The following is a 25,693-nucleotide window of genomic DNA, read 5'->3' as shown; positions in this document are numbered from 1 at the left end:
GGCTGTAATGAGGTTTGGAGCCGAGTGGTCCTGGTGGAACCCAAACTGAGCATCGGTGTGCAGGTTATTGGTGAGTATGTGCCGCTTGATAGCACTGTCGACGACACCTTCCATCACTTTGCTGATGATTGAGAGTAGACTGATGGTCGGTAATTGGCCGGAGTGGATTTGTCCTGCTTTTTGTAGACATGACATACCTGGGCAATTTTCCACATTGTTGGGTAGATGCCAGTGTTGTAGCTGTACTGGAACAGCTTGGCTGGAGGCGCGGCTAGGTTACAGACTGACACCCAGTGAATGGGGACTGGGCTACAGACTGACGCAGAGTAAATGGGGACTGCGTTACAGGCTGACACTCAGTGAATGGGGAATCAGTTACACACTGACACCTGGTGAATGGGAACTAGGTTACTGACAGACACCCAATGAATGGCGACTGAGTTACAGACTAACATACAGTGAATGGGGACTGGGTTACAGACTGACAGCCAGTGAATGGGGACTGAATGACAGTGGGACACCCAGAGAATGGGGACTGAGAGACAGTGGGACACCCAGTGAATGGGGACTGGGGTACAGACTGATACCCAATTAATGGAGACTGACAACTCACTCTCTATAACAACAATTACTCACTCCCTATAACATCAATCACTTACCCCCAATAACATGATACACTCACTCCGTATAACATAACTCACTTCCGATAACATGATTCACTCACTCCCAATAACATCACTCACTCACTCACTCCCTATAACATCACTCACTGCCTATAACATCACTCACTCGCCCCCTATAACATCACTCACTCACTCCCTAAAACACCACTCACTCGCCCCCTATAACATCACTCTCTCACTCCCTATACCATCACTCTCTCACTCCCTATACCATCACTCTCTCACTCCCTATACCATCACTCACTCACTCCCTATAACATCACTCACTCACTCCCTATAACATCACTCTCTCACTCCCTATAACATCACTCTCTCACTCCCTATAACATCACTCTCTCACTCCCTATAACATCACTCTCTCACTCCCTATAACATCACTCTCTCATTCCCTATAACATCACTCTCTCACTCCCTATAACATCACTCTCTCACTCCCTATAACATCACTCTCTCACTCCCTATCTCATCACTCACTCCCTATCTCATCACTCACTCCCTACAGCATCACTCACTCCCTATAGCATCACTCACTCCCTATAGCATCACTCACTCACTCCCTATAGCATCACTCACCCTGCCCCGATAGCATCACTCACCCTGCCCCGATAGAATCACTCACCCTGCCCCGATAGAATCACTCACTCACTCCCTATAGCGTCACTCACTCACTCCCGATAGCATCACTCACCCTGCCCCGATAGCATCACTCAGTCACTCCCTATAGCGTCACTCACTCTGCCCCGATAGCATCACTCACCCTGCCCCGATAGCATCACTCACCCTGCCCCGATAGAATCACTCACTCACTCCCTATAGCGTCACTCACTCACTCCCGATAGCATCACTCACTCTGCCCCGATAGCGTCACTCACCCTGCCCCGATAGCATCACTCACTCACTCCCGATAGCATCACTCACTCACTCCCGATAGCATCACTCACTCTGCCCCGATAGCGTCACTCACCCTGCCCCGATAGCATCACTCACTCACTCCCGATAGCATCACTCACCCTGCCCCGATAGAATCACTCACCCTGCCCCGATAGCATCACTCACCCTGCCCCGATAGAATCACTCACCCTGCCCCGATAGCGTCACTCACCCTGCCCCGATAGAATCACTCACCCTGCCCCGATAGAATCACTCACCCTGCCCCGATAGCATCACTCACCCTGCCCCGATAGAATCACTCACCCTGCCCCGATAGCATCACTCACCCTGCCCCGATAGAATCACTCACCCTGCCCCGATAGCGTCACTCACCCTGCCCCGATAGAATCACTCACCCTGCCCCGATAGAATCACTCACCCTGCCCCGATAGCATCACTCACCCTGCCCCGATAGCATCACTCACCCTGCCCCGATAGCATCACTCACCCTGCCCCGATAGAATCACTCACCCTGCCCCGATAGCATCACTCGCTCTGTCGCTATATCTCTCACAGCCTCTATTGCTGCTGTTTGATAACCACGCTGACCGTGATATCCTGGACCGATGGTCACTCACCGTCTTTTGCCCGAGATGAGCTGGCAGAGGCAGCCCATGCAGCAGCTGTCTCTGTCGCAGTCTATTTCTTTCCTTTCTGGTCCTTAGCTGTTTCTTTTTCTGGCGAGACTGAGCAAGAGGAGCAGAGTTATCATCGAGTGGCACTGTATAATCCAAGCAGTGCAGCTGAGGGGCGTGTCGGGGGAGATGCGCCTCTACAGCTCACAGGCAGCGCTGCTCACACAATGTGCCATGACAGTGTGTGTTAATTGTATCATGTGATTTATATCAGTTAGTGTTCATTGGGTTCAGGTGGTGGGTGTCAATTGGGGACTCTTGTATCCTTATATGAGAGCTTATCGGGGGTGTGTTGTGTGTGTAAGGGGGATCTCTGTGAATAAAGGCTTGGAAGCAACTGAAGACCAGGCTGTAATATTCTATCCTCCACCACCTGATTATCCAATTTATAACAGTGTGGTTGGCTTTCTGGAAGCATCAACCGCTCCAGAGGGGCTTGTTCACCCAAACCCTACATTGTAAGCTTGTGACCTCCCCCACCCCACCTCCAACCCTCCCCGGAGAAGATGAGTGCAGTAATAACCCCCGCTACCTGTCCAATTTCCATGTGTTCAGCTGGAATTCTGTCACTCACACTGTGAGTGGGTTGTGATTGAGAAACCATGGTGCATGGGAGAGGGTGTAACTGCTGAAGGAAAGGAAGAACTTGCATTGATATGGTGCCTTTCACAAACTAGGGATGTCCCAAAGCAATTGACAGCCAACAAAGTACTTTTCAAGTGCAGTGGCTGTTGTAATGTAGGGAAACATGGCAGCCATCTGCACACAGCAAGATCCCACAAACAGCAATGAGGTAAGTGACCAGATAATCAGTTTTAGTAATGCTGAGTGAGGGATAAATATTGGTCAGGACACCAGGGAGAACTCCCCTGCTCTTCTTCCCTGCTAACACACTGCAGCATTTACACACGTTCCCTGACCCAGTGTCCTGCGAACACACTGCAGTATTTACACACGCTCCCTGACCCAGCGTCCTGCTAACACACTGCAGCATTTACACACACTCCCTGACCCAGCGTCCTGCTAACACACCGCAGCGCATCAGGGAGCGTGTGTAAATGCTTTGGTGTGTTAGCGGGACGCTGGGTCAGGGAGCGTGTGTAAACACTGCGGTGTGTTAGCAGGATGCTGGGTCAGGGAGCATGTGTAAACGCTGCAGTGCGTGAAGATGCTGGGTCAGGGAGTGTGTGTAAACGCTGCGGTGTGTTAGCAGGATGCTGGGTCAGGGAGCGTGTGTAAACGCTGCAGTGCATTAAGACGCTGGGTCAGGGAGTGTGTGTAAACGCTGCGGTGTGTTAGCAGGACACTGGATCAGGGAGCGTGTGTAAGCACTGCAGTGTGTTAGCAGGTCGCTGTGTCAGGGAGCGTGTGTAAACGCTGCGGTGTATTAGCAGGCGCTGAGTCAGGGAGCGTGTGTAAACGCTGCGGTGTATAAGCAGGCGCTGGGTCCGGGAGCGTGTGTAAATGCTGCAGTGTGTTAGCAGGTCGCTGTGTCAGGGAGCGGTGTGTTTTGTCGTGTAAAATACTGACATAGTGGTTTCACCTTCCCGCACTGTCGGAGAACATCTGGTTAACGCACTACCAATGCTGCCACCTCGGCTCAACAATTTGTTTTTACAAACTGAATCTGTCCTTCACCCTCGGACTCCTTCTTTCACAGGTTCCTGCTCTCCTTCCCCAAAGGTGCGGGTGCTCACTGGGCTACATTTCCACCAGTGCCCACTGGCGCCTGACCCGAGTGGTCAGTCCCTCACCGTGACCCTGGCCGGAGAGGGTCGGCTGGACCGAGTCCTGACCCGAGTGGTCAGTCCCGCACCGTGACCCTGGCCGGAGGGTATCGGCTGGACCCTGTCCTGACCCGAGTGGTCAGTCCCTCGCCGTGACCCTGGCCGGAGGGCGTCGGCCGGACCCGGTCCTGACCCGAGTGGTCAGTCCCTCACTGTGACCCTGGCCGGAGGGCGTCGGCCGGAGCCTGTCCTGACCCGAGCGGTCAGTCCCTCACTGTGACCCTGGCCGGAGGGCGTCGGCCGGACCCTGTCCTGACCCGAGTGGTCAGTCCCTCACCGTGACCCTGGCCGGAGGGCGTCGGCCGGACCCTGTCCTGACCCGAGTGGTCAGTCCCGCACCGTGACCCTGGCCGGAGGGCGTCGGCCGGACCCTGTCCTGACCCGAGCGGTCAGTCCCTCGCCGTGACCCTGGCCGGAGGGTGTCGGCCGGAGCCTGTCCTGATCCGAGTGGTCAGTCCCTCGCCGTGATCCTGGCCGGAGGGTGTCGGCCGGGCCCGGTCCTGACCCGAGTGGTCAGTCCCTCGCCGTGACCCTGGCCGGAGGGCGTCGGCCGGACCCTGTCCTGACCCGAGCGGTCAGTCCCTCACCGTGACCCTGGCTGGAGGGCGTCGGCCGGACCCTGTCCTGACCCGAGTGGTCAGTCCCTCACCGTGACCCTGGCCGGAGGGTGTCGGCCGGACCCTGTCCTGACCCGAGTGGTCAGTCCCTCACCGTGACCCTGGCCGGAGGGTGTCGGCCGGACCCTGTCCTGACTCGAGCGGTCAGTCCCTCACCGTGACCCTGGCCGGAAGGTGTCGGCCGGACCCTGTCCTGACCCGAGCGGTCAGTCCCTCACCGTGACCCTGGCCGGAGGGCGTCGGCCGGACCCTGTCCTGACCCGAGTGGTCAGTCCCTCACCGTGACCCTGGCCGGAGGGTGTCGGCCGGACCCTGTCCTGACCCGAGTGGTCAGTCCCTCACCGTGACCCTGGCCGGAGGGTGTCGGCCGGACCCTGTCCTGACCCGAGTGGTCAGTCCCTCACCGTGACCCTGGCCGGAGGGTGTCGGCCGGACCCTGTCCTGACCCGAGTGGTCAGTCCCTCACCGTGACCCTGGCCGGAGGGTGTCGGCCGGACCCTGTCCTGACCCGAGCGGTCAGTCCCTCACCGTGACCCTGGCCGGAGGGCGTCGGCCGGACCCTGTCCTGACCCGAGTGGTCAGTCCCTCACCGTGACCCTGGCCGGAGGGTGTCGGCCGGAGCCTGTCCTGACCTGGCCATCACATACGCTGCTGGATTGTGATCAGGAGCAGCAACCCAGGCTGATTTGTTTATTTACTCCTCCCACACGCAGGGCCAGGCCGAGACCACCTAGTGCGGCACAGACCGGGGATGGGGGAGGTGGTGAAACCCCAGAACCAACTGGGACATGGGGATTGATGGTCGTGCTCGTTACTTTAACAGCCCCAACCCTTTGCCGGCACTGACTATAAACAACAGAGAAATACTGACCACAAACTCCATCAGAAGGAGAATCTCTCTGACCACACTAACCTTTTCTGCCAGGCTCATTAAATGTGCTGGTGGCCCATCCGACACAGAGCTGTCCGATCCACTGGTGCTGCTCAACAAAACAATGAAACAAACGCAAATAAGTTCAGACCCACGGTAAGAGCCAAACATTCTCCAACGTGACGACATCCCTCACCCCCGGCACACAGATCACCACAATTGCAGCATCTCCCAGCAAGACTCCCCACGTACAACACCGTCCACTGTACACCGACACACGGTCTCTCCCTCCCCACGTACAACACCGTCCACTGTACACAGACACACGGTCCCTCCCTCCCCACGTACAACACCGTCCACTGTACACAGACACACGGTCCCTCCCTCCCCACGTACAACACCGTCCACTGTACACAGACACACGGTCCCTCCCTCCCCACGTACAACACCGTCCACTGTACACAGACACACGGTCCCTCCCTCCCCACGTACAACACCGTCCACTGTACACAGACACACGGTCCCTCCCTCCCCACGTACAACACCGTCCACTGTACACAGACACACGGTCCCTCCCTCCCCACGTACAACACCGTCCACTGTACACAGACACACGGTCCCTCCCTCCCCACGTACAACACCGTCCACTGTACACAGACACACGGTCTCTTCTACCCCACGTACAACACCGTCCACTGTACACAGACACACGGTCTCTTCTACCCCACGTACAACACCGTCCACTGTACACAGACACACGGTCTCTCCCTCCCCACGTACAACACCGTCCACTGTACACAGACACACGGTCTCTCCCTCCCCACGTACAACACCGTCCACTGTACACCGACACACGGTCTCTCCCTCCCCACGTACAACACCGTCCACTGTACACAGACACAGGGTCTCTCCCTCCCCACGTACAACACCGTCCACTGTACACAGACACACAGTCCCTCCCTCCCCACGTACAACACCGTCCACTGTACACAGACACACGGTCCCTCCCTCCCCACGTACAACACCGTCCACTGTACACAGACACACGGTCCCTCCCTCCCCACGTACACCGTCCACTGTACACAGACACACGGTCCCTCCCTCCCCACGTACACCGTCCACTGTACACAGACACACGGTCCCTCCCTCCCCACGTACAACACCGTCCACTGTACACAGACAGACGGTCCCTCCCTCCCCACGTACAACACCGTCCACTGTACACAGACACACGGTCCCTCCCTCCCCACGTACACAGTCCACTGTACACAGACACACGGTCCCTCCCTCCCCACGTACAACACCGTCCACTGTACACAGACACACGGTCCCTCCCTCCCCACGTACAACACCGTCCACTGTACACAGACACACGGTCTCTCCCTCCCCACGTACAACACCGTCCACTGTACACAGACACACGGTCTCTCCCTCCCCACGTACAACACCGTCCACTGTACACAGACACACGGTCCCTCCCTCCCCACGTACAACACCGTCCACTGTACACAGACACACGGTCCCTCCCTCCCCACGTACAACACCGTCCACTGTATACAGACACACGGTCCCTCCCTCCCCACGTACAACACCGTCCACTGTACACAGACACACGGTCTCTCCCTCCCCACGTACAACACCGTCCACTGTACGCAGACACACGGTCCCTCCCTCCCCACGTACAACACCGTCCACTGTACACAGACACACGGTCCCTCCCTCCCCACGTACAACACCGTCCACTGTATACAGACACACGGTCCCTCCCTCCCCACGTACAACACCGTCCACTGTACACAGACACACGGTCTCTCCCTCCCCACGTACAACACCGTCCACTGTACACAGACACACGGTCCCTCCCTCCCCACGTACAACACCGTCCACTATACACAGACACACGGTCCCTCCCTCCCCACGTACAACACCGTCCACTGTACACAGACACACGGTCCCTCCCTCCCCACGTACAACACCGTCCACTGTACACAGACACACGGTCTCTTCTTCCCCACGTACAACACCGTCCACTGTACACAGACACACGGTCTCTTCTTCCCCACGTACAACACCGTCCACTGTACACAGACACACGGTCCCTCCCTCCCCATGTACAACACCGTCCACTGTACACAGACACACGGTCCTTCCCTCCCCACGTACAACACCGTCCACTGTACACAGACACACGGTCCTTCACTCCCCACGTACAACACCGTCCACTGTACACAGACACAGGGTCTCTCCTTCCCCACGTACAACACCGTCCACTGTACACAGACACACGGTCCCTCCCTCCCCACGTACAACACCGTCCACTGTATACAGACACACGGTCTCTCCCTCCCCACGTACAACACCGTCCACTGCACACAGACACACGGTCCCTCCCTCCCCACGTACAACACCGTCCACTGTACACAGACACACGGTCTCTCCCTCCCCACGTACAACACCGTCCACTGTACACAGACACAGGGTCTCTCCCTCCCCACGTACAACACCGTCCACTGTACACAGACACACGGTCTCTTCTTCCCCACGTACAACACCGTCCACTGTACACAGACACACGGTCCTTCCCTCCCCACGTACAACACCGTCCACTGTACACAGACACACGGTCCCTCCCTCCCCACGTACAACACCGTCCACTGTATACAGACACACGGTCCCTCCCTCCCCATGTACAACACCGTCCACTGTACACAGACACACGGTCCCTCCCTCCCCACGTACAACACCGTCCACTGTATACAGACACACGGTCCCTCCCTCCCCACGTACAACACCGTCCACTGTACACAGACACACGGTCCCTCCCTCCCCACGTACAACACCGTCCACTGTACACAGACACACGGTCCCTCCCTCCCCACGTACAACACCGTCCACTGTACACAGACACACGGTCTCTTCTACCCCACGTACAACACCGTCCACTGTACACAGACACACGGTCTCTTCTACCCCACGTACAACACAGTCCACTGTACACAGACACACGGTCCCTCCCTCCCCACGTACAACACCGTCCACTGTACACAGACACACGGTCCCTCCCTCCCCACGTACAACACCGTCCACTGTACACAGACACACGGTCCCTCCCTCCCCACGTACACCGTCCACTGTACACAGACACACGGTCCCTCCCTCCCCATGTACAACACCGTCCACTGTACACAGACACACGGTCTCTTCTTCCCCACGTACAACACCGTCCACTGTACACAGACACACGGTCTCTCCCTCCCCACGTACAACACCGTCCACTGTACACAGACACACGGTCTCTCCCTCCCCACGTACAACACCGTCCACTGTACACAGACACACGGTCCCTCCCTCCCCACGTACAACACCGTCCACTGTACACAGACACACGGTCCCTCCCTCCCCACGTACAACACCGTCCACTGTACACAGACACACGGTCCCTCCCTCCCCACGTACAACACCGTCCACTGTACACAGACACACGGTCTCTCCCTCCCCACGTACAACACCGTCCACTGTACACAGACACACGGTCTCTCCCTCCCCACGTACAACACCGTCCACTGTACACAGACACACGGTCCCTCCCTCCCCACGTACAACACCGTCCACTGTACACAGACACACGGTCTCTCCCTCCCCACGGACAACACCGTCCACTGTATACAGACACACGGTCCCTCCCTCCCCACGTACAACACCGTCCACTGTACACAGACACACGGTCTCTCCCTCCCCACGTACAACACCGTCCACTGTACGCAGACACACGGTCCCTCCCTCCCCACGTACAACACCGTCCACTGTACACAGACACACGGTCCCTCCCTCCCCACGTACAACACCGTCCACTGTATACAGACACACGGTCCCTCCCTCCCCACGTACAACACCGTCCACTGTACACAGACACACGGTCTCTCCCTCCCCACGTACAACACCGTCCACTGTACACAGACACACGGTCCCTCCCTCCCCACGTACAACACCGTCCACTATACACAGACACACGGTCCCTCCCTCCCCACGTACAACACCGTCCACTGTACACAGACACACGGTCCCTCCCTCCCCACGTACAACACCGTCCACTGTACACAGACACACGGTCTCTTCTTCCCCACGTACAACACCGTCCACTGTACACAGACACACGGTCTCTTCTTCCTCACGTACAACACCGTCCACTGTACACAGACACACGGTCCCTCCCTCCCCATGTACAACACCGTCCACTGTACACAGACACACGGTCCTTCCCTCCCCACGTACAACACCGTCCACTGTACACAGACACACGGTCCTTCACTCCCCACGTACAACACCGTCCACTGTACACAGACACAGGGTCTCTCCTTCCCCACGTACAACACCGTCCACTGTACACAGACACACGGTCTCTCCCTCCCCACGTACAACACCGTCCACTATACACAGACACACGGTCCCTCCCTCCCCACGTACAACACCGTCCACTGTACACAGACACACGGTCCCTCCCTCCCCACGTACAACACCGTCCACTGTATACAGACACACGGTCTCTCCCTCCCCACGTACAACACCGTCCACTGTACACAGACACACGGTCCCTCCCTCCCCACGTACAACACCGTCCACTGTATACAGACACACGGTCCCTCCCTCCCCACGTACAACACCGTCCACTGTACACAGACACACGGTCCCTCCCTCCCCACGTACAACACCGTCCACTGTACACAGACACACGGTCTCTTCTACCCCACGTACAACACCGTCCACTGTACACAGACACACGGTCTCTTCTACCCCACGTACAACACCGTCCACTGTACACAGACACACGGTCCCTCCCTCCCCACGTACAACACCGTCCACTGTACACAGACACACGGTCCCTCCCTCCCCACGTACAACACCGTCCACTGTACACAGACACACGGTCCCTCCCTCCCCACGTACACCGTCCACTGTACACAGACACACGGTCCCTCCCTCCCCATGTACAACACCGTCCACTGTACACAGACACACGGTCTCTCCCTCCCCACGTACAACACCGTCCACTGTACACAGACACACGGTCTCTCCCTCCCCACGTACAACACCGTCCACTGTACACAGACACACGGTCTCTCCCTCCCCACGTACAACACCGTCCACTGTACACAGACACACGGTCTCTCCCTCCCCACGTACAACACCATCCACTGTACACAGACACACGGTCTCTCCTTCCCCACGTACAACACCGTCCACTGTACACAGACACACGGTCTCTCCCTCCCCACGTACAACACCGTCCACTGTACACAGACACACGGTCTCTCCCTCCCCACGTACAACACCGTCCACTGTACACAGACACACAGTCCCTCCCTCCCCACGTACAACACCGTCCACTGTACACAGACACACGGTCCCTCCCTCCCCACGTACAACACCGTCCACTGTACACAGACACACGGTCCCTCCCTCCCCACGTACACCGTCCACTGTACACAGACACACGGTCCCTCCCTCCCCACGTACACCGTCCACTGTACACAGACACACGGTCCCTCCCTCCCCACGTACACCGTCCACTGTACACAGACACACGGTCCCTCCCTCCCCACGTACAACACCGTCCACTGTACACAGACAGACGGTCCCTCCCTCCCCACGTACAACTCCATCCACTGTACACAGACACACGGTCCCTCCCTCCCCACGTACACAGTCCACTGTACACAGACACACGGTCCCTCCCTCCCCACGTACAACACCGTCCACTGTACACAGACACACGGTCTCTTCTTCCCCACGTACAACACCGTCCACTATACACAGACACACGGTCCCTCCCTCCCCACGTACAACACCGTCCACTGTATACAGACACACGGTCCCTCCCTCCCCACGTACAACACCGTCCACTGTACACAGACACACGGTCCCTCCCTCCCCACGTACAACACCGTCCACTGTACACAGACACACGGTCCCTCCCTCCCCACGTACAACACCGTCCACTGTACACAGACACACGGTCCCTCCCTCCCCACGTACAACACCGTCCACTGTATACAGACACACGGTCCCTCCCTCCCCACGTACAACACCGTCCACTGTACACAGACACACGGTCTCTCCCTCCCCACGTACAACACCGTCCACTGTACACAGACACACGGTCCCTCCCTCCCCACGTACAACACCGTCCACTGTACACAGACACACGGTCCCTCCCTCCCCACGTACAACACCGTCCACTGTACACAGACACACGGTCCCTCCCTCCCCACGTACAACACCGTCCACTGTATACAGACACACGGTCCCTCCCTCCCCACGTACAACACCGTCCACTGTACACAGACACACGGTCTCTCCCTCCCCACGTACAACACCGTCCACTGTACACAGACACACGGTCACTCCCTCCCCACGTACAACACCGTCCACTATACACAGACACACGGTCCCTCCCTCCCCACGTACAACACCGTCCACTGTACACAGACACACGGTCCCTCCCTCCCCACGTACAACACCGTCCACTGTACACAGACACACGGTCTCTTCTTCCCCACGTACAACACCGTCCACTGTACACAGACACACGGTCTCTTCTTCCCCACGTACAACACCGTCCACTGTACACAGACACACGGTCCCTCCCTCCCCATGTACAACACCGTCCACTGTACACAGACACACGGTCCTTCCCTCCCCACGTAAAACACCGTCCACTGTACACAGACACACGGTCCTTCCCTCCCCACGTACAACACCGTCCACTGTACACAGACACAGGGTCTCTCCTTCCCCACGTACAACACCGTCCACTGTACACAGACACACGGTCCCTCCCTCCCCACGTACAACACCGTCCACTGTATACAGACACACGGTCCCTCCCTCCCCACGTACAACACCGTCCACTGTATACAGACACACGGTCCCTCCCTCCCCACGTACAACACCGTCCACTGTACACAGACACACGGTCCCTCCCTCCCCACGTACAACACCGTCCACTGTATACAGACACACGGTCCCTCCCTCCCCACGTACAACACCGTCCACTGTACACAGACACAGGGTCTCTCCTTCCCCACGTACAACACCGTCCACTGTACACAGACACACGGTCTCTTCTTCCCCACGTACAACACCGTCCACTGTACACAGACACACGGTCTCTCCCTCCCCACGTACAACACCGTCCACTGTACACAGACACACGGTCCCTCCCTCCCCACGTACAACACCGTCCACTGTACACAGACACAGGGTCTCTCCCTCCCCACGTACAACACCGTCCACTGTATACAGACACACGGTCCCTCCCTCCCCACGTACAACACCGTCCACTGTACACAGACACACGGTCTCTCCCTCCCCACGTACAACACCGTCCACTGTACACAGACACACGGCCCCTCCCTCCCCACGTACAACACTGTCCACTGTACACAGACACACGGTCCCTCCCTCCCCACGTACAACACCATCCACTGTACACAGACACACGGTCCCTCCCTCCCCACGGACAACACCGTCCACTGTACACAGACACACGGTCCCTCCCTCCCCACGTACAACACCGTCCACTGTACACAGACACACGGTCTCTTCTTCCCCACGTACAACACCGTCCACTGTACACAGACACACGGTCCCTCCCTCCCCACGTACAACACCGTCCACTGTACACAGACACACGGTCCCTCCCTCCCCACGTACAACACCGTCCACTGTACACAGACACACGGTCCCTCCCTCCCCACGTACAACACCGTCCACTGTATACAGACACACGGTCCCTCCCTCCCCACGTACAACACCATCCTCTGTACACAGACATACGGTCCCTCCCTCCCCACGTACAACACCGTCCACTGTACACAGACACACGGTCCCTCCCTCCCCACGTACAACACCGTCCACTGTACACAGACACACGGTCCCTCCCTCCCCACGTACAACACCGTCCACTGTATACAGACACACGGTCCCTCCCTCCCCACGTACAACACCGTCCACTGTACACAGACACACGGTCCCTCCCTCCCCACGTACAACACCGTCCACTGTACACAGACACACGGTCTCTCCCTCCCCACGTACAACACCGTCCACTGTATACAGACACACGGTCCCTCCCTCCCCACGTACAACACCGTCCACTGTACACAGACACACGGTCCCTCCCTCCCCACGTACAACACCGTCCACTGTATACAGACACACGGTCCCTCCCTCCCCACGTACAACACCGTCCACTGTACACAGACACACGGTCCCTCCCTCCCCACGTACAACACTGTCCACTGTACACAGACACACGGTCTCTCCCTCCCCACGTACAACACCGTCCACTGTACACAGACACAGGGTCCCTCCCTCCCCACGTACAACACCGTCCACTGTACACAGACACACGGTCCCTCCCTCCCCACGTACAACACCGTCCACTGTACACAGACACACGGTCCCTCCCTCCCCACGTACAACACCGTCCACTGTATACAGACACACGGTCCCTCCCTCCCCACGTACAACACCGTCCACTGTACACAGACACACGGTCCCTCCCTCCCCACGTACAACACCGTCCACTGTACACAGACACACGGTCCCTCCCTCCCCACGTACAACACCATCCACTGTACACAGACACACGGTCCCTCCCTCCCCACGTACAACACCGTCCATTGTACACAGACACACGGTCCCTCCCTCCCCACGTACAACACCATCCACTGTACACAGACACACGGTCCCTCCCTCCCCACGTACAACACCATCCACTGTACACAGACACACGGTCCCTCCCTCCCCACGTACAACACCGTCCATTGTACACAGACACACGGTCCCTCCCTCCCCACGTACAACACCGTCCACTGTACACAGACACACGGTCCCTCCCTCCCCACGTACAACACCGTCCACTGTACACAGACACACGGTCTCTCCCTCCCCACGTACAACACCGTCCACTGTACACAGACACACGGTCTCTCCCTCCCCACGTACAACACCGTCCACTGTACACAGACACACGGTCCCTCCCTCCCCACGTACAACACCGTCCACTGTACACAGACACACGGTCCCTCCCTCCCCACGTACAACACCGTCCACTGTACACAGACACACGGTCCCTCCCTCCCCACGTACAACACCGTCCACTGTACACAGACACACGGTCTCTCCCTCCCCACGTACAACACCGTCCACTGTACACAGACACACGGTCCCTCCCTCCCCACGTACAACACCGTCCACTGTACACAGACACACGGTCCCTCCCTCCCCACGTACAACACCGTCCACTGTACACAGACACACGGTCCCTCCCTCCCCACGTACAACACCGTCCACTGTACACAGACACACGGTCCCTCCCTCCCCACGTACAACACCGTCCACTGTACACAGACACACGGTCCCTCCCTCCCCACGTACAACACCGTCCACTGTACACAGACACACGGTCCCTCCCTCCCCACGTACAACACCGTCCACTGTACACAGACACACGGTCCTTCCCTCCCCACGTACAACACCGTCCACTGTACACAGACACACGGTCCCTCCCTCCCCACGTACAACTCCATCCACTGTACACAGACACACGGTCCTTCCCTCCCCACGTACAACACCGTCCACTGTACACAGACACACGGTCTCTTCTTCCCCACGTACAACACCGTCCACTGTACACAGACACACGGTCCCTCCCTCCCCACGTACAACACCGTCCACTGTACACAGACACACGGTCCCTCCCTCCCCACGTACAACACCGTCCACTGTACACAGACACACGGTCCCTCCCTCCCCACGTACAACACCGTCCACTGTACACAGACACACGGTCCTTCCCTCCCCACGTACAACACCGTCCACTGTACACAGACACACGGTCTCTTCTTCCCCACGTACAACACCGTCCACTGTACACAGACACACGGTCCTTCCCTCCCCACGTACAACACCGTCCACTGTACACAGACACACGGTCTCTCCCTCCCCACGTACAACACCGTCCACTATACACAGACACACGGTCCCTCCCTCCCCACGTACAACACCGTCCACTGTACACAGACACACGGTCCCTCCCTCCCCACGTACAACACCGTCCACTGTACACAGACACACGGTCTCTTCTTCCCCACGTACAACACCGTCCACTGTACACAGACACACGGTCTCTTCTTCCCCACGTACAACACCGTCCACTGTACACAGACACACGGTCCCTCCCTCCCCATGTACAACACCGTCCACTGTACACAGACACACGGTCCTTCCCTCCCCACGTAAAACACCGTCCACTGTACACAGACACACGGTCCCTTCCCTCCCCACGTACAACACCGTCCACTGTACACAGACACAGGGTCTCTCCTTCCCCACGTACAACACCGTCCACTGTACACAGACACACGGTCCCTCCCTCCCCACGTACAACACCGTCCACTGTATACAGACACACGGTCCCTCCCTCCCCACGTACAACACCGTCCACTGTATACAGACACACGGTCCCTCCCTCCCCACGTACAACACCGTCCACTGTACACAGACACACGGTCCCTCCCTCCCCACGTACAACACCGTCCACTGTATACAGACACACGGTCCCTCCCTCCCCACGTACAACACCGTCCACTGTACACAGACACAGGGTCTCTCCTTCCCCACGTACAACACCGTCCACTGTACACAGACACACGGTCTCTTCTTCCCCACGTACAACACCGTCCACTGTACACAGACACACGGTCTCTCCCTCCCCACGTACAACACCGTCCACTGTACACAGACACACGGTCCCTCCCTCCCCACGTACAACACCGTCCACTGTACACAGACACAGGGTCTCTCCCTCCCCACGTACAACACCGTCCACTGTATACAGACATCACACGGTCCCTCCCTCCCCACGTACAACACCGTCCACTGTACACAGACACACGGTCTCTCCCTCCCCACGTACAACACCGTCCACTGTACACAGACACACGGCCCCTCCCTCCCCACGTACAACACTGTCCACTGTACACAGACACACGGTCCCTCCCTCCCACGTACAACACCATCCACTGTACACAGACACACGTCCCTCCCTCCCCACGGACAACACCGTCCACTGTACACAGACACACGGTCCCTCCCTCCCCACGTACAACACCGTCCACTGTACACAGACACACGGTCTCTTCTTCCCCACGTACAACACCGTCCACTGTACACAGACACACGGTCCCTCCCTCCCCACGTACAACACCGTCCACTGTACACAGACACACGGTCCCTCCCTCCCCACGTACAACACCGTCCACTGTACACAGACACACGGTCCCTCCCTCCCCACGTACAACACCGTCCACTGTATACAGACACACGGTCCCTCCCTCCCCACGTACAACACCATCCTCTGTACACAGACATACGGTCTCTCCCTCCCCACGTACAACACCGTCCACTGTACACAGACACACGGTCCCTCCCTCCCCACGTACAACACCGTCCACTGTACACAGACACACGGTCCCTCCCTCCCCACGTACAACACCGTCCACTGTATACAGACACACGGTCCCTCCCTCCCACGTACAACACCGTCCACTGTACACAGACACACGGTCCCTCCCTCCCCACGTACAACACCGTCCACTGTATACAGACACAGGGTCCCCTCCCTCCCCACGTACAACACCGTCCACTGTACACAGACACACGGTCCCTCCCTCCCCACGTACAACACCGTCCACTGTACACAGACACACGGTCCCTCCCTCCCCACGTACAACACCGTCCACTGTATACAGACACACGGTCCCTCCCTCCCCACGTACAACACCGTCCACTGTACACAGACACACGGTCCCTCCCTCCCCACGTACAACACCGTCCACTGTACACAGACACACGGTCCCTCCCTCCCCACGTACAACACCATCCACTGTACACAGACACACGGTCCCTCCCTCCCCACGTACAACACCGTCCACTGTACACAGACACACGGTCTCTCCCTCCCCACGTACAACACCGTCCACTGTACACAGACACACGGTCTCTCCCTCCCCACGTACAACACCGTCCACTGTACACAGACACACGGTCCCTCCCTCCCCACGTACAACACCGTCCACTGTACACAGACACACGGTCCCTCCCTCCCCACGTACAACACCGTCCACTGTATACAGACACACGGTCCCTCCCTCCCCACGTACAACACCGTCCACTGTACACAGACACACGGTCTCTCCCTCCCACGTACAACACCGTCCACTGTACACAGACACACGGTCCCTCCCTCCCCACGTACAACACCGTCCACTGTACACAGACACACGGTCCCTCCCTCCCCACGTACAACACCGTCCACTGTACACAGACACACGGTCCCTCCCTCCCCACGTACAACACCGTCCACTGTACACAGACACACGGTCCCTCCCTCCCCACGTACAACACCGTCCACTGTACACAGACACACGGTCCCTCCCTCCCCACGTACAACACCGTCCACTGTACACAGACACACGGTCCCTCCCTCCCCACGTACAACACCGTCCACTGTACACAGACACACGGTCCTTCCCTCCCCACGTACAACACCGTCCACTGTACACAGACACACGGTCCCTCCCTCCCCACGTACAACTCCATCCACTGTACACAGACACACGGTCCTTCCCTCCCCACGTACAACACCGTCCACTGTACACAGACACACGGTCTCTTCTTCCCCACGTACAACACCGTCCACTGTACACAGACACACGGTCCCTCCCTCCCCACGTACAACACCGTCCACTGTACACAGACACACGGTCCCTCCCTCCCCATGTACAACACCGTCCACTGTACACAGACACACGGTCCCTCCCTCCCCACGTACAACACCGTCCACTGTACACAGACACACGGTCCCTCCCTCCCCACGTACAACACCGTCCACTGTACACAGACACACGGTCTCTTCTTCCCCACGTACAACACCGTCCACTGTACACAGACACACGGTCCCTCCCTCCCCACGTACAACACCGTCCACTGTACACAGACACACGGTCCCTCCCTCCCCACGTACAACACCGTCCACTGTACACAGACACACGGTCCTTCCCTCCCCACGTACAACACCGTCCACTGTACACAGACACACGGTCTCTTCTTCCCCACGTACAACACCGTCCACTGTACACAGACACACGGTCCTTCCCTCCCCACGTACAACACCGTCCACTGTACACAGACACACGGTCTCTCCCTCCCCACGTACAACACCGTCCACTGTACACAGACACACGGTCCCTCCCTCCCCACGTACAACACCGTCCACTGTACACAGACACACGGTCCCTCCCTCCCCACGTACAACACCGTCCACTGTACACAGACACACGGTCCCTCCCTCCCCACGTACAACACCGTCCACTGTATACAGACACACGGTCCCTCCCTCCCCACGTACAACACCGTCCACTGTACACAGACACACGGTCCTTCCCTCCCCACGTACAACACCGTCCACTGTACACAGACACACGGTCCCTCCCTCCCCACGTACAACACCGTCCACTGTACACAGACACAGGGTCTCTCCCTCCCCACGTACAACACCGTCCACTGTACACAGACACAGGGTCTCTCCTTCCCCACGTACAACACCGTCCACTGTACACAGACACACGGTCCTTCCCTCCCCACGTACAACACCGTCCACTGTATACAGACACACGGTCTCTCCCTCCCCACGTACAACACCGTCCACTGTACACAGACACACGGTCTCTCCTTCCCCACGTACAACACCGTCCACTGTACACAGACACAGGGTCTCTCCTTCCCCACGTACAACACCGTCCACTGTATACAGACACACGGTCCCTCCCTCCCCACGTACAACACCGTCCACTGTACACAGACACACGGTCTCTTCTTCCCCACGTACAACACCGTCCACTGTACACAGACACACGGTCCCTCCCTCCCCACGTACAACACCGTCCACTGTACACAGACACACGGTCCCTCCCTCCCCACGTACAACACCATCCACTGTACACACACATACGGTCTCTCCCTCCCCACGTACAACACCGTCCACTGTACACAGACACACGGTCCCTCCCTCCCCACGTACAACACCGTCCACTGTACACAGACACACGGTCCCTCCCTCCCCACGTACAACACTGTCCACTGTACACAGACACACGGTCCCTCCCTCCCCACGTACAACACCGTCCACTGTACACAGACACACGGTCCCTCCCTCCCCACGTACAACACCGTCCACTGTACACAGACACACGGTCCCTCCCTCCCCACGTACAACACCGTCCACTGTACACAGACACACGGTCCCTCCCTCCCCACGTACAACACCGTCCACTGTATACAGACACACGGTCCCTCCCTCCCCACGTACAACACCGTCCACTGTACACAGACACACGGTCTCTCCCTCCCCACGTACAACACCGTCCACTGTACAAAGACACAGGGTCTCTCCCTCCCCACGTACAACACCGTCCACTGTACACAGACACACGGTCCCTCCCTCCCCACGTACAACACCGTCCACTGTATACAGACACACGGTCCCTCCCTCCCCACGTACAACACCGTCCACTGTACACAGACACACGGTCCCTCCCTCCCCACGTACAACACCATCCACTGTACACAGACACACGGTCCCTCCCTCCCCACGTACAACACCGTCCACTGTACACAGACACACGGTCCCTCCCTCCCCACGTACAACACCGTCCACTGTACACAGACACACGGTCTCTCCCTCCCCACGTACAACACCGTCCACTGTACACAGACACACGGTCTCTCCCTCCCCACGTACAACACCGTCCACTGTACACAGACACACGGTCCCTCCCTCCCCACGTACAACACCGTCCACTGTATACAGACACACGGTCCCTCCCTCCCCACGTACAACACCGTCCACTGTACACAGACACACGGTCCCTCCCTCCACACGTACAACACCGTCCACTGTACACAGACACACGGTCCCTCCCTCCCCACGTACAACACCGTCCACTGTACACAGACACACGGTCCCTCCCTCCCCACGTACAACACCGTCCACTGTACACAGACACACGGTCCCTCCCTCCCCACGTACAACACCGTCCACTGTACACAGACACACGGTCCCTCCCTCCCCACGTACAACACCGTCCACTGTACACAGACACACGGTCCCTCCCTCCCCACGTACAACTCCATCCACTGTACACAGACACACGGTCCTTCCCTCCCCACGTACAACACCGTCCACTGTACACAGACACACGGTCTCTTCTTCCCCACGTACAACACCGTCCACTGTACACAGACACACGGTCTCTCCCTCCCCACGTACAACACCGTCCACTGTACACAGACACACGGTCCCTCCCTCCCCACGTACAACACCGTCCACTGTACACAGACACACGGTCCCTCCCTCCCCACGTACAACACCGTCCACTGTACACAGACACACGGTCCTTCCCTCCCCACGTACAACACCGTCCACTGTACACAGACACACGGTCTCTTCTTCCCCACGTACAACACCGTCCACTGTACACAGACACACGGTCCCTCCCTCCCCATGTACAACACCGTCCACTGTACACAGACACACGGTCTCTCCCTCCCCACGTACAACACCGTCCACTGTACACAGACACACGGTCCCTCCCTCCCCATGTACAACACCGTCCACTGTACACAGACACACGGTCCTTCCCTCCCCACGTACAACACCGTCCACTGTACACAGACACACGGTCCTTCCCTCCCCACGTACAACACCGTCCACTGTACACAGACACAGGGTCTCTCCTTCCCCACGTACAACACCGTCCACTGTACACAGACACACGGTCCCTCCATCCCCACGTACAACACCGTCCACTGTATACAGACACACGGTCCCTCCCTCCCCACGTACAACACCGTCCACTGTACACAGACACACGGTCCCTCCCTCCCCACGTACAACACCGTCCACTGTACACAGACACACGGTCCCTCCCTCCCCACGTACAACACCGTCCACTGTACACAGACACACGGTCCCTCCCTCCCCACGTACAACACCGTCCACTGTACACAGACACAGGGTCTCTCCTTCCCCACGTACAACACCGTCCACTGTACACAGACACACGGTCCCTCCCTCCCCACGTACAACACCGTCCACTGTACACAGACACACGGTCTCTCCCTCCCCACGTACAACACCGTCCACTGTACACAGACACACGGTCCCTCCCTCCCCACGTACAACACCATCCACTGTACACAGACACACGGTCCCTCCCTCCCCACGTACAACACCATCCACTGTACACAGACACACGGTCCCTCCCTCCCCACGTACAACACCGTCCACTGTACACAGACACACGGTCCCTCCCTCCCCACGTACAACACCGTCCACTGTACACAGACACACGGTCCCTCCCTCCCCACGTACAACACCGTCCACTGTACACAGACACACGGTCCCTCCCTCCCCACGTACAACACCGTCCACTGTACACAGACACACGGTCCCTCCCTCCCCACGTACAACACCGTCCACTGTACACAGACACACGGTCTCTTCTACCCCACGTACAACACCGTCCACTGTACACAGACACACGGTCCCTCCCTCCCCACGTACAACACCGTCCACTGTACACAGACACACGGTCCCTCCCTCCCCACGTACAACACCATCCACTGTACACAGACATACGGTCTCTCCCTCCCCACGTACAACACCGTCCACTGTACACAGACACACGGTCCCTCCCTCCCCACGTACAACACCGTCCACTGTACACAGACACACGGTCCCTCCCTCCCCACGTACAACACCGTCCACTGTATACAGACACACGGTCCCTCCCTCCCCACGTACAACACCGTCCACTGTACACAGACACACGGTCTCTCCTTCCCCACGTACAACACCGTCCACTGTACACAGACACAGGGTCTCTCCCTCCCCACGTACAACACCATCCACTGTACACAGACACACGGTCCCTCCCTCCCCACGTACAACACCGTCCACTGTATACAGACACACGGTCCCTCCCTCCCCACGTACACCGTCCACTGTACACAGACACACGGTCCCTCCCTCCCCACGTACAACACCGTCCACTGTACACAGACACACGGTCTCTCCCTCCCCACGTACAACACCGTCCACTGTATACAGACACACGGTCCCTCCCTCCCCATGTACAACACCGTCCACTGTATACAGACACACGGTCCCTCCCTCCCCACGTACAACACCGTCCACTGTATACAGACACACGGTCCCTCCCTCCCCATGTACAACACCGTCCACTGTATACAGACACACGGTCCCTCCCTCCCCACGTACACCGTCCACTGTACACAGACACACGGTCCCTCCCTCCCCACGTACAACACCGTCCACTGTACACAGACACACGGTCCCTCCCTCCCCACGTACAACACCGTCCACTGTATACAGACACACGGTCCCTCCCTCCCCACGTACACCGTCCACTGTACACAGACACACGGTCCCTCCCTCCCCACGTACAACACCGTCCACTGTACACAGACACACGGTCCCTCCCTCCCCACGTACAACACCGTCCACTGTACACAGACACACGGTCCCTCCCTCCCCACGTACACCGTCCACTGTACACAGACACACGGTCCCTCCCTCCCCACGTACAACACCGTCCACTGTACACAGACACACGGTCCCTCCCTCCCCACGTACAACACCGTCCACTGTACACAGACACACGGTCCTTCCCTCCCCACGTACAACACCGTCCACTGTACACAGACACACGGTCTCTCCCTCCCCACGTACAACTCCATCCACTGTACACAGACACACGGTCCTTCCCTCCCCACGTACAACACCGTCCACTGTACACAGACACACGGTCTCTTCTTCCCCACGTACAACACCGTCCACTGTACACAGACACACGGTCCCTCCCTCCCCACGTACAACACCGTCCACTGTACACAGACACACGGTCCTTCCCTCCCCACGTACAACACCGTCCACTGTACACAGACACACGGTCTCTTCTTCCCCACGTACAACACCGTCCACTGTACACAGACACACGGTCCCTCCCTCCCCATGTACAACACCGTCCACTGTACACAGACACACGGTCCTTCCCTCCCCACGTACAACACCGTCCACTGTACACAGACACACGGTCTCTTCTTCCCCACGTACAACACCGTCCACTGTACACAGACACACGGTCCCTCCCTCCCCACGTACAACACCGTCCACTGTACACAGACACACGGTCCTTCCCTCCCCATGTACAACACCGTCCACTGTACACAGACACAGGGTCTCTCCTTCCCCACGTACAACACCGTCCACTGTACACAGACACACGGTCCCTCCCTCCCCACGTACAACACCGTCCACTGTATACAGACACACGGTCCCTCCCTCCCCACGTACAACACCGTCCACTGTACACAGACACACGGTCCCTCCCTCCCCACGTACAACACCGTCCACTGTATACAGACACACGGTCCCTCCCTCCCCACGTACAACACCGTCCACTGTACACAGACACACGGTCCCTCCCTCCCCACGTACAACACCGTCCACTGTATACAGACACACGGTCCCTCCCTCCCCACGTACAACACCGTCCACTGTACACAGACACACGGTCCCTCCCTCCCCACGTACACCGTCCACTGTATACAGACACACGGTCCCTCCCTCCCCACGTACAACACCGTCCACTGTACACAGACACACGGTCCTTCCCTCCCCACGTACAACACCGTCCACTGTACACAGACACACGGTCTCTTCTTCCCCACGTACAACACCGTCCACTGTACACAGACACACGGTCCCTCCCTCCCCATGTACAACACCGTCCACTGTACACAGACACACGGTCCTTCCCTCCCCACGTACAACACCGTCCACTGTACACAGACACACGGTCTCTCCTTCCCCACGTACAACACCGTCCACTGTACACAGACACACGGTCCCTCCCTCCCCACGTACAACACCGTCCACTGTATACAGACACACGGTCCCTCCCTCCCCACGTACAACACCGTCCACTGTACACAGACACACGGTCCCTCCCTCCCCACGTACAACACCGTCCACTGTACGCAGACACACGGTCCCTCCCTCCCCACGTACAACACCGTCCACTGTACACAGACACACGGTCCCTCCCTCCCCACGTACAACACCGTCCACTGTACACAGACACACGGTCCCTCCCTCCCCACGTACAACACCGTCCACTGTACACAGACACACGGTCCCTCCCTCCCCACGTACAACACCGTCCACTGTACACAGACACACGGTCCCTCCCTCCCCACGTACACCGTCCACTGTACACAAACACACGGTCCCTCCCTCCCCACGTACACCGTCCACTGTATACAGACACACGGTCCTTCCCTCCCCACGTACAACACCGTCCACTGTACACAGACACACGGTCCCTCCCTCCCCACGTACAACACCGTCCACTGTACACAGACACACGGTCCCTCCCTCCCCACGTACAACACCGTCCACTGTACACAGACACACGGTCCCTCCCTCCCCACGTACAACACCGTCCACTGTACACAGACACACGGTCTCTCCTTCCCCACGTACAACACTGTCCACTGTACACAGACACACGGTCCCTCCCTCCCCACGTACAACACCGTCCACTGTACACAGACACACGGTCCCTCCCTCCCCACGTACAACACCGTCCATTGTACACAGACACACAGTCCCTCCCCCTCCAATTTCCTATCCAAGCCTGCATTTTCCATGTGCTCTCATTTTTGTTAATAGTCTCTTATGTTGATCCTTAGCAAATGCCTTCTGGAAGTCCATATAAATAACATCCATAGTCCCCCCGTTATCTACCATGTTAGTTACCGCCTCAAAAAATTCAACTAGGTTCCTTAGACAAGACCTACCCTTTACAAATCCATGCTGGTTCAACTCATAAGCATCCAAATGCTCAGTCACTCTGTCCCTAATAACAGATTCTAGTAACTTCCCACACAACTGATGTTAGACTAATGGGCCTATAATTTATTAGTTTATCTCTCCTACCCTTCTTAAATAATGGAGTGA

General features: G+C 58.0%; 1 protein-coding gene across 1 annotated transcript in view; it reads right to left on the bottom strand.

Moving 5' to 3' along the window:
• The window catches only part of LOC137309256 (uncharacterized), a 65,718-nt gene extending 60,006 nt beyond the window's left edge, over positions 1-5,712 (bottom strand). Inside the window, exons 1-2 of the mRNA XM_067977517.1 lie at positions 5,566-5,712; positions 2,192-2,299 (exon numbers count right to left, since the gene is read on the bottom strand). Coding sequence (XP_067833618.1) covers positions 2,192-2,299; positions 5,566-5,712 — 255 coding nt within the window. The remainder of the gene's footprint in view (positions 1-2,191; positions 2,300-5,565) is intronic.
• Positions 5,713-25,693: the final 19,981 nt, after the last annotated feature.

This window comes from Heptranchias perlo, unplaced genomic scaffold (genome assembly GCF_035084215.1).
Source record: "Heptranchias perlo isolate sHepPer1 unplaced genomic scaffold, sHepPer1.hap1 HAP1_SCAFFOLD_156, whole genome shotgun sequence".
Taxonomy (NCBI): domain Eukaryota; kingdom Metazoa; phylum Chordata; class Chondrichthyes; order Hexanchiformes; family Hexanchidae; genus Heptranchias; species Heptranchias perlo.
Note: the sequence above shows the minus strand (reverse complement) of the source record. Positions and strands in the feature narration are given on the sequence as shown.